At 39.7% G+C, this 12,529-nt stretch overlaps 1 protein-coding gene across 2 annotated transcripts in view; it reads left to right on the top strand.

Moving 5' to 3' along the window:
• The window catches only part of PAN3 (poly(A) specific ribonuclease subunit PAN3), a 58,127-nt gene that overhangs the window by 25,071 nt on the left and 20,527 nt on the right, over window positions 1-12,529 (top strand). The window contains exons 5-7 of one of the 2 annotated variants that reach the window (XM_083736385.1): window positions 1,477-1,638; window positions 8,260-8,410; window positions 11,850-12,097. In XM_083736385.1, coding sequence (XP_083592511.1) covers window positions 1,477-1,638; window positions 8,260-8,410; window positions 11,850-12,097 — 561 coding nt within the window. The remainder of the gene's footprint in view (window positions 1-1,476; window positions 1,639-8,259; window positions 8,411-11,849; window positions 12,098-12,529) is intronic. The other variant, XM_083736386.1, reaches the window with a different exon arrangement.

Raw genomic sequence — 12,529 nt, 5'->3', positions numbered from 1 at the left:
TAGTAGTAGGCACTGCACCTTAGGGCCAGCTTTAACCCAATGTCTGACTTCTGCTGTAGCTTACTGAATACTGTACTTATTTTGATGAGCAGGAAGCTTCTCTAGTGACATGAGTTTATGGGTCATTAAGTAAGTGCTTGCTTATTATATACAGCTCAGAGTTCATAATTTTATACTGTCTGAAAACTCAGCAGGGCTTTCTTCACTGTCAGCAAGGATACAGCTTGTAAATAAGGATAGGTGCATTTCATAGTAAACCTTTGAGAGCGTATTGTGTGTGTGTGTTTCTGAATTGTTGAGTAATCACTGTTCTTGGAATTACTTTTATTACTTCATATTTACTTTGATAGGCAAGATGATACCTTAATTTTATAAAAACGTCTGGGGTTTGAATGTACACCTTCAAAGCTTAAAATTAAAAGTATTTCATTATCACCTGTGTGTACCAGTAAAAACAGTTGTAATAAGAGATTATATGCCTTTCTTTGTGACCAACTCTTTGCGACTAAATATGTTAACTTGACATGGACAACATTTCAAGGAAAAATTGTCTATCTCCTTTTGAGACATTTATGCCAGAACTTCCAAGGTTTCTCTTTTGAACAGTTGGATTGTATTTAATGAAATCTTACTCAGAATAGACCCACTAAATTTACTGGGCTTAAGTTAGTCAAATCTACTGATTTCAATGGCTTACTCTGCCTATATTTGTTCATTTACAACCCATTATTTCGAAACCCAGTCCTTTCTGTCCTCTGGAATCTGTTCATAAATTCAGGTGTAAGAATTTAGTATCCTGTTTGGAGGTATGTAGTAGGCAAAGCTTTTGGTTTCACCTGACACTACATATTTCAAACAAGTCTTAGTTTATTTGAAGTGATATAGATGTGACTTTTCTAATGAAATGTCAGAAATATTAGGACCAAACTGTACAAGCCAGCTTGTTCTGCAATCCTATTGGATTTTCCTGGGAGTGAGTCCTATTAAATTCCGTGGGACTTACGGTATTTCTGAGTAAATATGCACAGGATTGCACTGCGAGTCAAGGTGGAATCTAATTGGTGTCCCCAGTTGGGAAGTGGAGGGAAAGTGATATTGTCTTCCTACTGCTCCCCATGCCACCCTGTTCTGGAGTGTTTCCCCCATCTCTCTGGCACTGATGTTTTATGGGTGCTGCGGGGGGGATGCCTCCTTTCTTTTACATTAGTAGGGGTATCTGTCTGCAGGATCAAAAGTTCCTCAGTTAAGTGCAAGGGCACCAACTGGAATCCACTCCAAACTATTTTGGCTTGTTGACTCCTCTCAACTTCCTTTTCCAAGCCACGGCAAGTCAAATGACCAGAGTCAGAAATTTTACTTGCAAATTGTTTCCTATTCCACCAAGCAAACCAAATATATGTTCTCATCTAGTTCTAGTTTGAGTTTCAGACTAAGGGATGTTGGGAGTGCCCTGGTTTTTTTCCTTCTTTTCCATAGCCAAGGAAGTATCGACTGGGGATGCTGGAGGAGAGAATAGTTCCGGTGGGATCAAAGGCAAGAAAATCAAAGAACACTATTGGCTGCTTGGCTGACAGGTGTAAAACAGGAGTACCCATCAATATGGTTTGGTGGAACAGAGTCACAGAAAACAATTTACAGGTAAAATTACTTTTTTCTAGTCACTTTAATTAATTTTGGCTACTATTTTTATTTTTTCAAAAATGCTGAAGTTAGATACATATGATGGGCAGAAATTTGGCCGAAATCTTCACAGGTCAAATGTACAAATGACAACAAAAGTGACTATCTAATAAACTACACACTTCTCAACTAATGTTCTGTATCATCTAGTTTGGGTGGCAAGAGTAATCTATTTTAAGAAAACACCTTAGAATTTGAAACTTATTTTCTTTGAAATAGCTGAAATAATTTGAACAGTATTTAGACCCTCCAGATGTTGCTGGACTGCAGCTCCTGTTATCGCTAAGCATAGGCTGTGCTGGCTGGGGCTGTGAAAAGTTGAGAGTCCATCAACATCTGGAGAACCGCAGATGTTTCAGAGAGCAATCGTAGTGCAAAACTATGTTATCTTATTTGTACTCCTTATCCTAGCCCACAGAAGAAAACTCACTCAGCATCTAGTGACTTAAATTGTCTTTGGTTATCTTTGACGCTACTGTGAGTAGGAATAGATGTCTGGCACTTTCTGCCCTGTGATTAGCACCCTAGGGACTTTCGAAGGGCATTATTGCTATATGTTGTGTTGAGGCTCTAGATGGGTACTTGTTCCAGTGGAATAGAGAGGCACACTCAACCTCTAAGAGAAAAACAGACTGAGACAAGAGTAGTTCACAGAATTAGCATGAGACTGGGAAGAATGGTTGCCCAGTGAATACCACCCCCCAACCCCATTTCTTACTACTCTTGTTTGCTTCCGCTGTACATGGGAACAATAGCATTTTTACTGTTCTTTGTGTAAATCATACTAATAGTTTTCTTGTGCAGTGCCAGGTAGTTAATGTAGCTAGTAGGCTATATTGTTGCACAAGTCAGAGGCGTTACAAAGAATGTTTTCCCCTTTAGGACTTGACTTACTCAGTGTTTGCTTTGGCTGATCTTAGGGTTAGAATGACCTGATTTCAGTTAAACTGTGATTTGAAGTTAAGCGTGTCTTTGGTTTCACATCGGAAAAGTCATACAAAGAGAGAGAGAATGAACTCAAGCTGATAAATTTAGTGTTGCTGTTGTGGTGGCAGTGTTTGTCAGTAGTTGAACTTAAGTATCCAAGAAGGAAGAATGGTTTACAGCATTCCATATTGTACATATTGTGGCAGTGTTTGTCAGTAGTTGAACTTAAGTATCCAAGAAGGAAGAATGGTTTACAGCATTCCATATTGTACATTATATAGAGAAGTCATAATGCATGTGCAAAGGGTACATGCTAAGTAGGTTGCCGAACTGAAAGGTTTTGTAGAAAAATGTGGCCTCTTCAAGTTTGCATTGTCCTCCCCCCCGTCTAGCAACCTGTGTTTCTCACTGCGTGTGCGCGCGCGCGCGCACACACACACACACACACACCTATATACACACACAGATTGCAACCTTGGTTATTTTAATATATGAACACCACATTATCTGCTGCTTTTATGGAAATCATGGAAATTTTACTTCTCTATTCCACCGAAGAGCTCAACGTTGTGCGCTCCCCGCGCCCCCCAAAAAGAGTAAGTTTGCCTGAGAGAACGTCACAACTGTTTTTAGTTGCTAGGTTTATGAATATTGAAAAGAGCCAGATTGATGTACATAAACTAAGCATGTTTGCCTTGTTTGTATGGATGTTGTACTTCAGTTCTTGCACATCATGTATGATTTAATGGAATTTGCAGCAATAAATCGCTGCGTTGTGGTATAATACACCACTTGCAGCAACATCTGCAGTAATTGTAGATTTGGCCTGTACATCCTGCAAATCTCTGTTTTATACATGTTGGTCCCTTAACATGTTTCCATTGCAGCTTGTAAAACAAAGATGTAGGGTCTCATTGTTAGAACCCAGAGCCATTGCCAAAGGACCAGGCTTCAGCATCAGCATAGCAGCAGTGCTGTTTCAGTACAGAAGTGGGGATAAAAGTCCCCCCAATGCAAGAATGACTTGACTTAGGAGAATCTCAAGCTGATATGGCTCTTACAGCCATTTAGACTACACTAGGTGGCCTAACTCCTCTCCCTCATGTTCACCTCCATTCTCCTTATCTGCAGCACAAATGAGCCAGGAAAGGGTGTGTGTACATTGTGTGGATTGCAAGATCTGCAGCCAGTGGATGAGAATCCAGCCCACTATCTCACGCTACTGAGCTCTTTTAATTGTCATACTTCTAATTAATTTCACTATATTGTAGAGGTGGTTGATTTGTGGCCAGTCTGTAACCCTCCCGATGATTCTGATACTGGAATTAGCCTTACACTGGGATTCTGAGAATCTTAGTGAGGTGGCAAAGCTGATGTTTATGATGTTTGTTATAATACATTTTGGCCTTATTCTGTAAACGAGACATAAAAGTCATGATCTGAGGCATAATGGGGTCACATTGTGACCATTGTGTTTTGAGTTTTTTAACTATCCATGTTGATCTCTTCTCAATATAAACTATTCTAGAAAGGACCATAACTTGATGTTTCATAAGGTCAGTTAAAAAAGGTCATGCATGTGCCATTAACTAGGTTTTGATCAAGCAGAGTTTGTAATAAGACACATGGTTTCTTGCTGCTCTGTAAATTTAAATAATTTGTTAGTATAAACCTAACATGTACTAAAGTTAAAAAGGACCAAGCAAATTCCAGAAGTGTAGTTGTGTTAGTCTGTTATGATGCCACAATCTCTTGGCCTTCAAGGCACCGTAACATTCTTTGTTGAATCTTGAGAAATTCAGAAAAACACTTCCAGGATATTTCAGTTTTTTCCTGTATTTTAGAGTCTCATTTCAATTAAGCATTCAGATGTGTACATGATGACAGATTTGGCCCTTGTTTGGTAAATTGTTTACTCTTCCATCTAAAGAAGTATGTTGTGACCCTTAGTTGGAATTTGTGAATGTACTAGTTTGTTCCTGAACAGTTACAGCTTTGAGTTTTTCCCTTTTGTTGCTTCCTTAAACAGTAAATGCAATTCTAGAAAAGCAATTTGAATTTATTCTTCTAGACCATGAATGAAGAACCCAAGGTCTGTGGACAGTAAAAGACACTTCCACATCATTTCTGTGTAGCCACTTGCAACCAGCTACAACATGTTATCTGTTAATTTGGTATCTCTCCCTCCTCCCTGGTCCAGCTGCAGCCCATCTTCAGTGAGGATGAGAACGTTGTGCCTTAAGAAGATACGGAAGGTGCTTGCCTTAAGGCTGTGTGTTGTGGGAGGAGCATGCTAGTAATAGACCTGACAATAGTTTTGGGGAAAGGTTTTGTGCCTGAGTTCTGGCAGAAAGGGGAGAAACAATGTCTGTCTGCTTTGAAGAAAATGTGTTCATGTCTGTTTAAGGAAGAGGGAGAATGTTTATTGCTGTGATAGGTGCATACATTGATTTATGTAGAATATATTCATGTATTTGTTGAGATTCCCTCAGGGTCCCTTCCAACTCTGCAATTTTATGATTCAATGTGGAAAAAGGAAATGGGAGTAGTGTAATTTTTAACATGTGTGAAGACAGTTGGCTAATCAGCATTTTTATACTATGTGAACAACTTAGCTTTATATTTTTCATTAAGCTGCATATGTTGTTGTTTAGTTGTGTCCGACTCTTTGCGACCCCATGGACCAGAGCACGCCAGGCACTCCTGTCTTCCACTGCATATATATTCTGCTAAATAAGTAAAAATAAAATTGGCAATTTGGACTTTAAATGCTTGTGTTAACTGTCCTATTTATATCCTGTACTTGAGATTTTATTAATGGTATAAAGATGTAAAATGAGGACCTATGCATTCATTTGAATCAAAGAGATAGTGAACAAAATATTTGTTCTTGATTGAATCAACAGCCAACTTTCCGATTTTTTAATTTATAAAAAAACCAGAGAAGATATTCACTAATTAATTAACCTGATCAAACTAAAATGAAATCTTGTTTATGAACAAAACCCTTGTTTATGAATACTGCTTTTGTCTTAGAAGCCAAGTCTCCTACCTAGAACTCTTTTTTTCTCCTTCGGAAAATTGCCTTGGAAGTGAAGGCTGACCTTAACATTAGCTGTAATACAACCACCTTGAATTTCCTCCCACCACTTTCATGTGTATCTTTGGCAGACTATCTGGTATCCCAGCAGGGTTATCTCTCCCCCTTTATTGAAGAATTATCACACCAATCTAAAAACCATATATAAACAAATCAAAAAGAAAAATTGTGATAGCGCTCATTTAACACGAATGGAAAGAGTAAATACTAAATGACATAAGTACATTGGGTAAGACAGATCCATGAGCACAATCACCAGATTTAAAATACACTCAAGTACAAGTAGGGGTGAAGTGAATTTTAAACTTTATTATTCTGCTAATGAATAAAAATGCTCAATTTAGCTATATCTTGGTCATTTTACTGTTTCCCCTCTAATTATGCTAAGCTTTTGTTAGCTAACTAATGACTAACCGTACTGTGATTAATAGATCTATTATCATTTCTCTGACATCTGGTAGTATTGTATCTTTTACATAGCCCAGTAGAACAACCAGTGGCCCATCGAACTTTTTTGACAGTTTAATGTTGGAAGTGTGGTGCTTAGTTGGTTGATAGGGTCAAAGGATACCCTAAATTTATCAGGCAGCAGGTTTTTTAAAGATAACTCTGTCCAGGCCATCTTAGGCGCTGACGGAAGGCACTCTTTACCACAGACAAAGCTGAACCCAGGAGTATACACAGACCAGGAACATAGTCCTTTAGGGGGAGTGCAGCCCATCCAGAACAGGTCTCTTTGCTCAGGTGAACCACCTAAACCTAGAACTTCTGTTTATTGGCCTGCATCTGTCATGTGATTCTTTCTTTTGCTTTACTAATTCCAGGCACTGGATAGAAGAGGCACTGCCGCTTTCTGCTTTCACAGGAGGAAGTGCCTGTTCTGAAATGATGCTTGCTATGAAATGTGTATGCATCATTTAAAAATCGTGCGATTTCTTCAGAATTACTTTATGACCATGAAAATATATGCAGATTTTATATCTACATGCCTTAAGGGAACTGTTTCTCCCGGTGGCTTAAACAAGTTTGCCCTGTTGTGATGGATTTATTGTGGTTTTTCTCTTGTGTAAGCAGACCTGTTTGTCATATTTAACAGAAAGGCAGCACCTACATGTTCTGAATACTGAATTGATTTAATAGGTGTATGATCAACCAAGACATCTTTAATTGGATGATAGCACTAATTAATATCAATGCAGAGTTTATCCCTCAACTCCAAAAACATGAGGGCAAAGTCAAAAATGCAAGTGAAGAATTTGCCACTTATTTGCTATATGCTAATATAGGAGAGGGGAATTGGGCTGGATCCAGAATTCCCACACTCTTTGTGGGCTGCTTTGATGGATGGGTTGGGCTGCCTACCTGTCAGTCACCTGGTGTCTTCAGGTGATTCAACTTCAAAGGAAGAATCAGAGGTGTGTTCTAAATGCATTTCTGATACTTCCTTTCTTCTTTTGTAGCCATGCCTTGCATTGAAGCTGCAGAAGCAAAGGAAGAATCAGGAGCACCATCTAAATGTGCTCTGGATTCTTCCTGTCTGGTTATAATTTGGTGTTTTTTGAATATGATGTCAGGTGATGGACAGGTCGATGTGGGCCAAATTGAGAGGCCTGGCAGGTACACTTAGGGGGCTTAAGGTTCCCCACCGTTGTGATAATGCTCTACATTTAGTTTGCTTGTTCTATTTGTATTCTGCCTTTGGTCCAAGTTGCCCAGAACAGTGTTTAACTTCTCAACAACCTTGCAAGGATTGTTCTACTGAGAAATTGTAATTTGCTCCAGTAAGCTTTCTGACAGCATCAGGTTTTGAATTAAAATTTCCCAAACACAACTTCAGCTTGTTTAAAAGTATCTAATGTAGAAAATCCTTAGAATTAAAGGGAAATGAACATCTTTAAAAATAAACATGTGGAACAGAGATTAAAATGACTTCGCCAATAAAGTAGTTTTTGTAACTTAAAATAGGAAGCTTTCCTGAGAGCTGCTTACAATCTAGTTCTCTTAAGCATAATTGATTGCTCTAAGAGCTGGCCATTGTTAGCATAATTGATACTTCTAATTCCACTTATAAACTCATAGTATTCCCAGTTTCCTTGCCTCAAAATTTAGCTGAGCAGTGTGTAATGCAAACTTGTAGATTATGAAGGAAGTTGTATGGAAACAGAATTTCAAGTAGGTTTCCTATGACCGGGATTCAAGGAACTGCATATCTCCAGTCAAGGGAGCTGTACCTAGCTCATAGAATGTACAACTCTTTTCTTTGGGCCACAGAAAGCCGTGTCTTATTACAAACTCTATATGGTTTTGAAAGGTTTGCCATGCAGTATGCTGAGAATTGTCAGGTGGGGGGTGGGAACAGTTCTAAAAACCCCATTCAACTTTTGGAATTACCGGTAGTTGTAGTTCTTTGGGTCCTGGCCTACTATGTCTGTTAGTTTTTAATAACCTACTAAAAATGTTTGCGTTCTTAACTTTAAACCCACTAATTTATTCAGTAAACAAATCTATTTTCACACTTAACACATACTCTGTTTTAATTTTTTTTTAAACAGACACCAAATCCCGCGGCAAGCGAGTTTATTCCTAAAGGAGGATCAACCTCCCGACTCAGTAATATGTCACAGTCAAATATATCTGCCTTCTCTCAAGCCTTGTTCTCTCATCCTTCCATGGGAGGTCCTGCAAACGCTGGGCTAGCTCCAGGTAAGCTTAGAGTAATTTATTTGCACTAGCTTATGAATCACAGTAGCACTAGGGAAGCTTATTACATCTAGGAACCGACTCTTCCTAAGCTCTATTTATTTAAAGTCTTACATAGCAGCCGTGCCATCTTCAGGCGTTTGCTATCAGTTTTGTACCTGCACTTTGCACATTTCAGCACCTTAAGTGTAATTCTTGCAGCCGTCAAGGTTTCCTGCGGCATCTTAGCATTACCAGGTTTTAGAAGGAGCTTGTAATCTTTGTTTGCAACCGTTATTTAAGGGGTCTCTCTTAACTAAATTCATTTTCAGAATATTTAGAACTATCATTAACATTTTATCTGAAAAATGGAAGTACAAGATTATCTTGGAGGTATAAAAACACCGACCTACCAGGCAAAGGACAACTCCCCACCTCACCTCCAAAGCCTATGAATAGTTCCCAGCAAAGATAATATGTGAACATGTTTAAAGCCTATAAACCAGAAAGACTAGATCAGGGTAGTCAACATTTTTATACCAACAGCCCACTGGTGCATCTTCCTTGATGGTAAAATTTCCTTACCGCCCACCAGTGCTCGATGGAAGGAGGATTCAGCTTGTGCCGTAGAACCCCCTACCGCCCACCTAGAATCCTGAAACACCCACTAGTGGGCGGTAGGGACCAGGATGACAACCCCTGGACTAGATTATATGCATTCAGGGCTGTTGGAAGGAAGGAAGGAACTTCTAAGTAAAAACGATGGAGAAGAGCAGTGAACCGAGTGTGCGGGAAGCAGGACTCCGCTCTCTATAAAAGATTGACAAGTGAAACATCGCACATTGTTAAAGCAATAATGTGAAGAGAATAGTAAGTGAGCAAGAAGAATCTAAGGTTATGGGACCACCTGTTAACATGGAATAACCTGGCTTTGGGGGCAGAGTTGCTTTCAAAGTAGTACTAGGTACATTAATTTTCTAATTTGTCAGTTTCATCTGCTATATCTTGTTAGATAATATCGTTGGGAAGGAGTCGTTTAACAAGCCCTGTAAGTGGAAGACCCCCACAATCACTTGCGCTTGCACATGACTTTCTTAACTTGTCCCTTGCTCCCCTTCCCCCCAAAAATATATGGCGGGGGGGGCGGGTTGGTTGGAAAAACTCTCAGGGGAGGGGAGATTGTTTCCATCGGACAAACTGAGATGCTTGCACAGATGTGAATGCTGGCCATATCTCAACTTTGAATTCCACCCTTTGTTATCTTGTGAACCACCCTGAGATCTTTTGACGAAGGGTGGTATGTAAATCTAATAAATAAAATAATTTGTTTCCATATGGTCGTGGCTGTAGGTCACATACATGACTGCAGAAACTTTAGCTACCTCAGAGTTTTCAGTACCCAGGTTTGGGGAAGTGGGTGGAGGTGGCTAAACAGGTTTACATTTGCAATGTGCAGTATGCAAACAAGTTCTCTAGATAGCACAGCTCTTAACTCCATGTACCATGGAAATAGCATCTCCGTTTTTCATGCTGCAAAGCAGCTGCCTTATTCTCTAGTGCAGACAAAAACTAGTTTCACTTTCAAGTTTGGGGCAACCAGCGACGTTTATTTTAAAAAGAGGTCTATTGTCAGACCCATCTTAGGGAAGCATCCTTAGCCTGTCTTGCGTGATGGGAAATAATTGAGGGTTGAGGAGGAAAATTAAGCCTCAGAGTTTTATCATAAGTAGTTAACTTGAAAATATGAATCTGCTTTAAATGAAGTCCATTTATCTGCCTAGACCAGTGCTGTCAACTCTGGCAGTCTCTCTCCAGGATGATGCCTAGGACTTTTCCAAAGCCTTTCTGCCCAGAAATGTCATGGGTCTTAAACCTGGATCTTGTTCATACCAAGGTTTTTCTTTAGCAGTGAGCTATGGCTTTTCCTGTGTGCCCCCTCCTTTCTGGGGCAGCCCCTCATGCCTCAAACTGCTTTAAGAAAGGGGCTGAGAAGCTTCTATGAATAGCACACATGGTGCTTTGAATCCTACAGTTTGTTTTTATTTAAGTTTGGAAAAAACACTTAACATCCATAATCATAGTCACAGGAAACATTGTAGTTTTATAGTATGTATGTATGTATGTATGTATGTATGTATGTATGTATAAATAAATAAATAATAGATTGCACATCATATTTTGTTTCAGTGCTGAATAAGTAGTACCTAGTTAATAAATTTGTCTTGACACTTAGTATAGTATGGTTAGTTTGCGTAATCATTGCAACCTGGTGGTGTTTTTTTGTTTTGTTTTTTTAATTCTGTGTAGGTGTCTATATAAATTGTTACAAATTATATGGCACAGACATCAGTATTTTCCTTTCAGATGATTCTAGTTTGGATTAAATAAGGCGTGGGGAATGTTTTTAGCTCCATGGGCCAGATTCTTATAAGGATCTTCCTTGTAGGGCAAATTTGACAGGTGCCAGTCAACTGATACCAGGGAATTTGGTGCTTTGAAGTCCCAGGATTTCAAAGCAGGCAAGGCTGTGAAAGTGAAGGCTTCTTCCTTCCTTTTGCAGGAAAAACCTTTCCTTTAGCAGCGCCTTGCTGTCTGCTACATGCACAGTCAAAATGAGCAGGTTAGGGGGCATGATAGTTGCCTGCAGGTAAACCTCATGTACCCAGACCAAGCAGGATCCCCCCTCAATACATCAGCCAATGCACCATTGGGTGGAGGGGATCATGCTTAGCTCCCTGCAGGTTGCTCTCTTGCATGCCTGGACCAAGCACAATTGCCCTCCTTTCACATCAGGGTGGTTTAAGCCAAGCGGGCAGGTGGTTGCAGTGGAGAAGTAGAGCAGACTCTTCTCCCTTACTCTTCTGCCACTGGTTCTTCTTAAATACAAAGTGCAAGTAACTCCAAATAGTGCTTTTACAAAGGGCTTTTATCACTGCTCATCAATGATGAGCAGGGATTAAATCCTGCTGCTTTGGCTGCGTGATCCTGTTCCTTGCTTGGGAATAGGCCATGTAGGAGGAATAAACCATGTCCTCCCATCCATTAGCTGTCCAGTGGGTGGATGTGGTTTGGAGTAATTGGCCTGACAAGCCAATCTTGGCCCACCAATCGGAAGTTCCCCATCCTTGGTTTAAAGAGTACTGTGGCAGTAACTGACGTTTTTTGTCTGCCATAGCAAAGTGGCACAATTAGATGGAGTTGTAATTGAATAGCTTGAATATGTTGCAAATATTTGCTGTTGCTTTTCTCACCCTTTGGGCAAAAGTTGGTATCTTTGTGGCTAACCATTTCATTTGAATCTTACATGTAAACTGGGAAGTTAAAAAAAACAAACCTTGTCCAGCTGTCCCAAGTCTGTTTTTATCTGCAAGGAAATATACCCCCCACCCCAAGCCTTGGAGTCTGTTATGGCTGCAAATGCCTTTTCACTGCAAGTCTTCTTTTTTCCTTTTATTTTCATAAGGAATGTCATTGTCAGCAGGATCTTCTCCCCTTCATTCCCCTAAAATTACTCCTCACACGTCTCCTGCTCCTAGACGAAGAAGTCATACACCAAACCCAGCAAATTATATGGTGCCTACTAGTGCCTCTACGCCAGTTACTAATGCTGTCTCCCAGCCACCAGCTGCTGGCCAGGTGATTCAGAAGGAAACTGTGGGTGGCACAACCTATTTCTATACTGACACAACTCCAGCACCTGTAACTGGAATGGTGAGAATTCCGTTTTATTTATGAAGGTATTTGTTATAATCCATAAATTAATGCTGGTATTCCATATAGTAATTACCACATTTCAAAGCTTGATTTGCATCTTGGCTGTTAACTGTTGACTGCCACTGTGGCTTCCTTTTCTGTCTTGCAAAGCTTTCCTATTTGCACACAGTTGGAGAAATAATTTATATACTGCCCTTTATCTCAGAATATTATATTATTTATTAACAAACAAATAATAAAACCAGTTTTACAGTATAAACACACAGAAACACATAACATACCAGCAAACTAAACAACCTGCACCCAATAGTTCATGAGGCCATAGACCATTTAATTAGCCAAAGGCCTGTCAAGCAAAGGAATATTTTGGCCTGGCACCTAAATCTTTGTAATGAAAGTATCGGATTAGCCCCCCTGGAGAGAGCATGC

This window comes from Podarcis gaigeae, assembly GCF_964106915.1.
Source record: "Podarcis gaigeae genome assembly, chromosome: 4".
Classification (NCBI taxonomy): domain Eukaryota; kingdom Metazoa; phylum Chordata; class Lepidosauria; order Squamata; family Lacertidae; genus Podarcis; species Podarcis gaigeae.
This window is presented reverse-complemented; position numbering and strand designations above follow the sequence as displayed.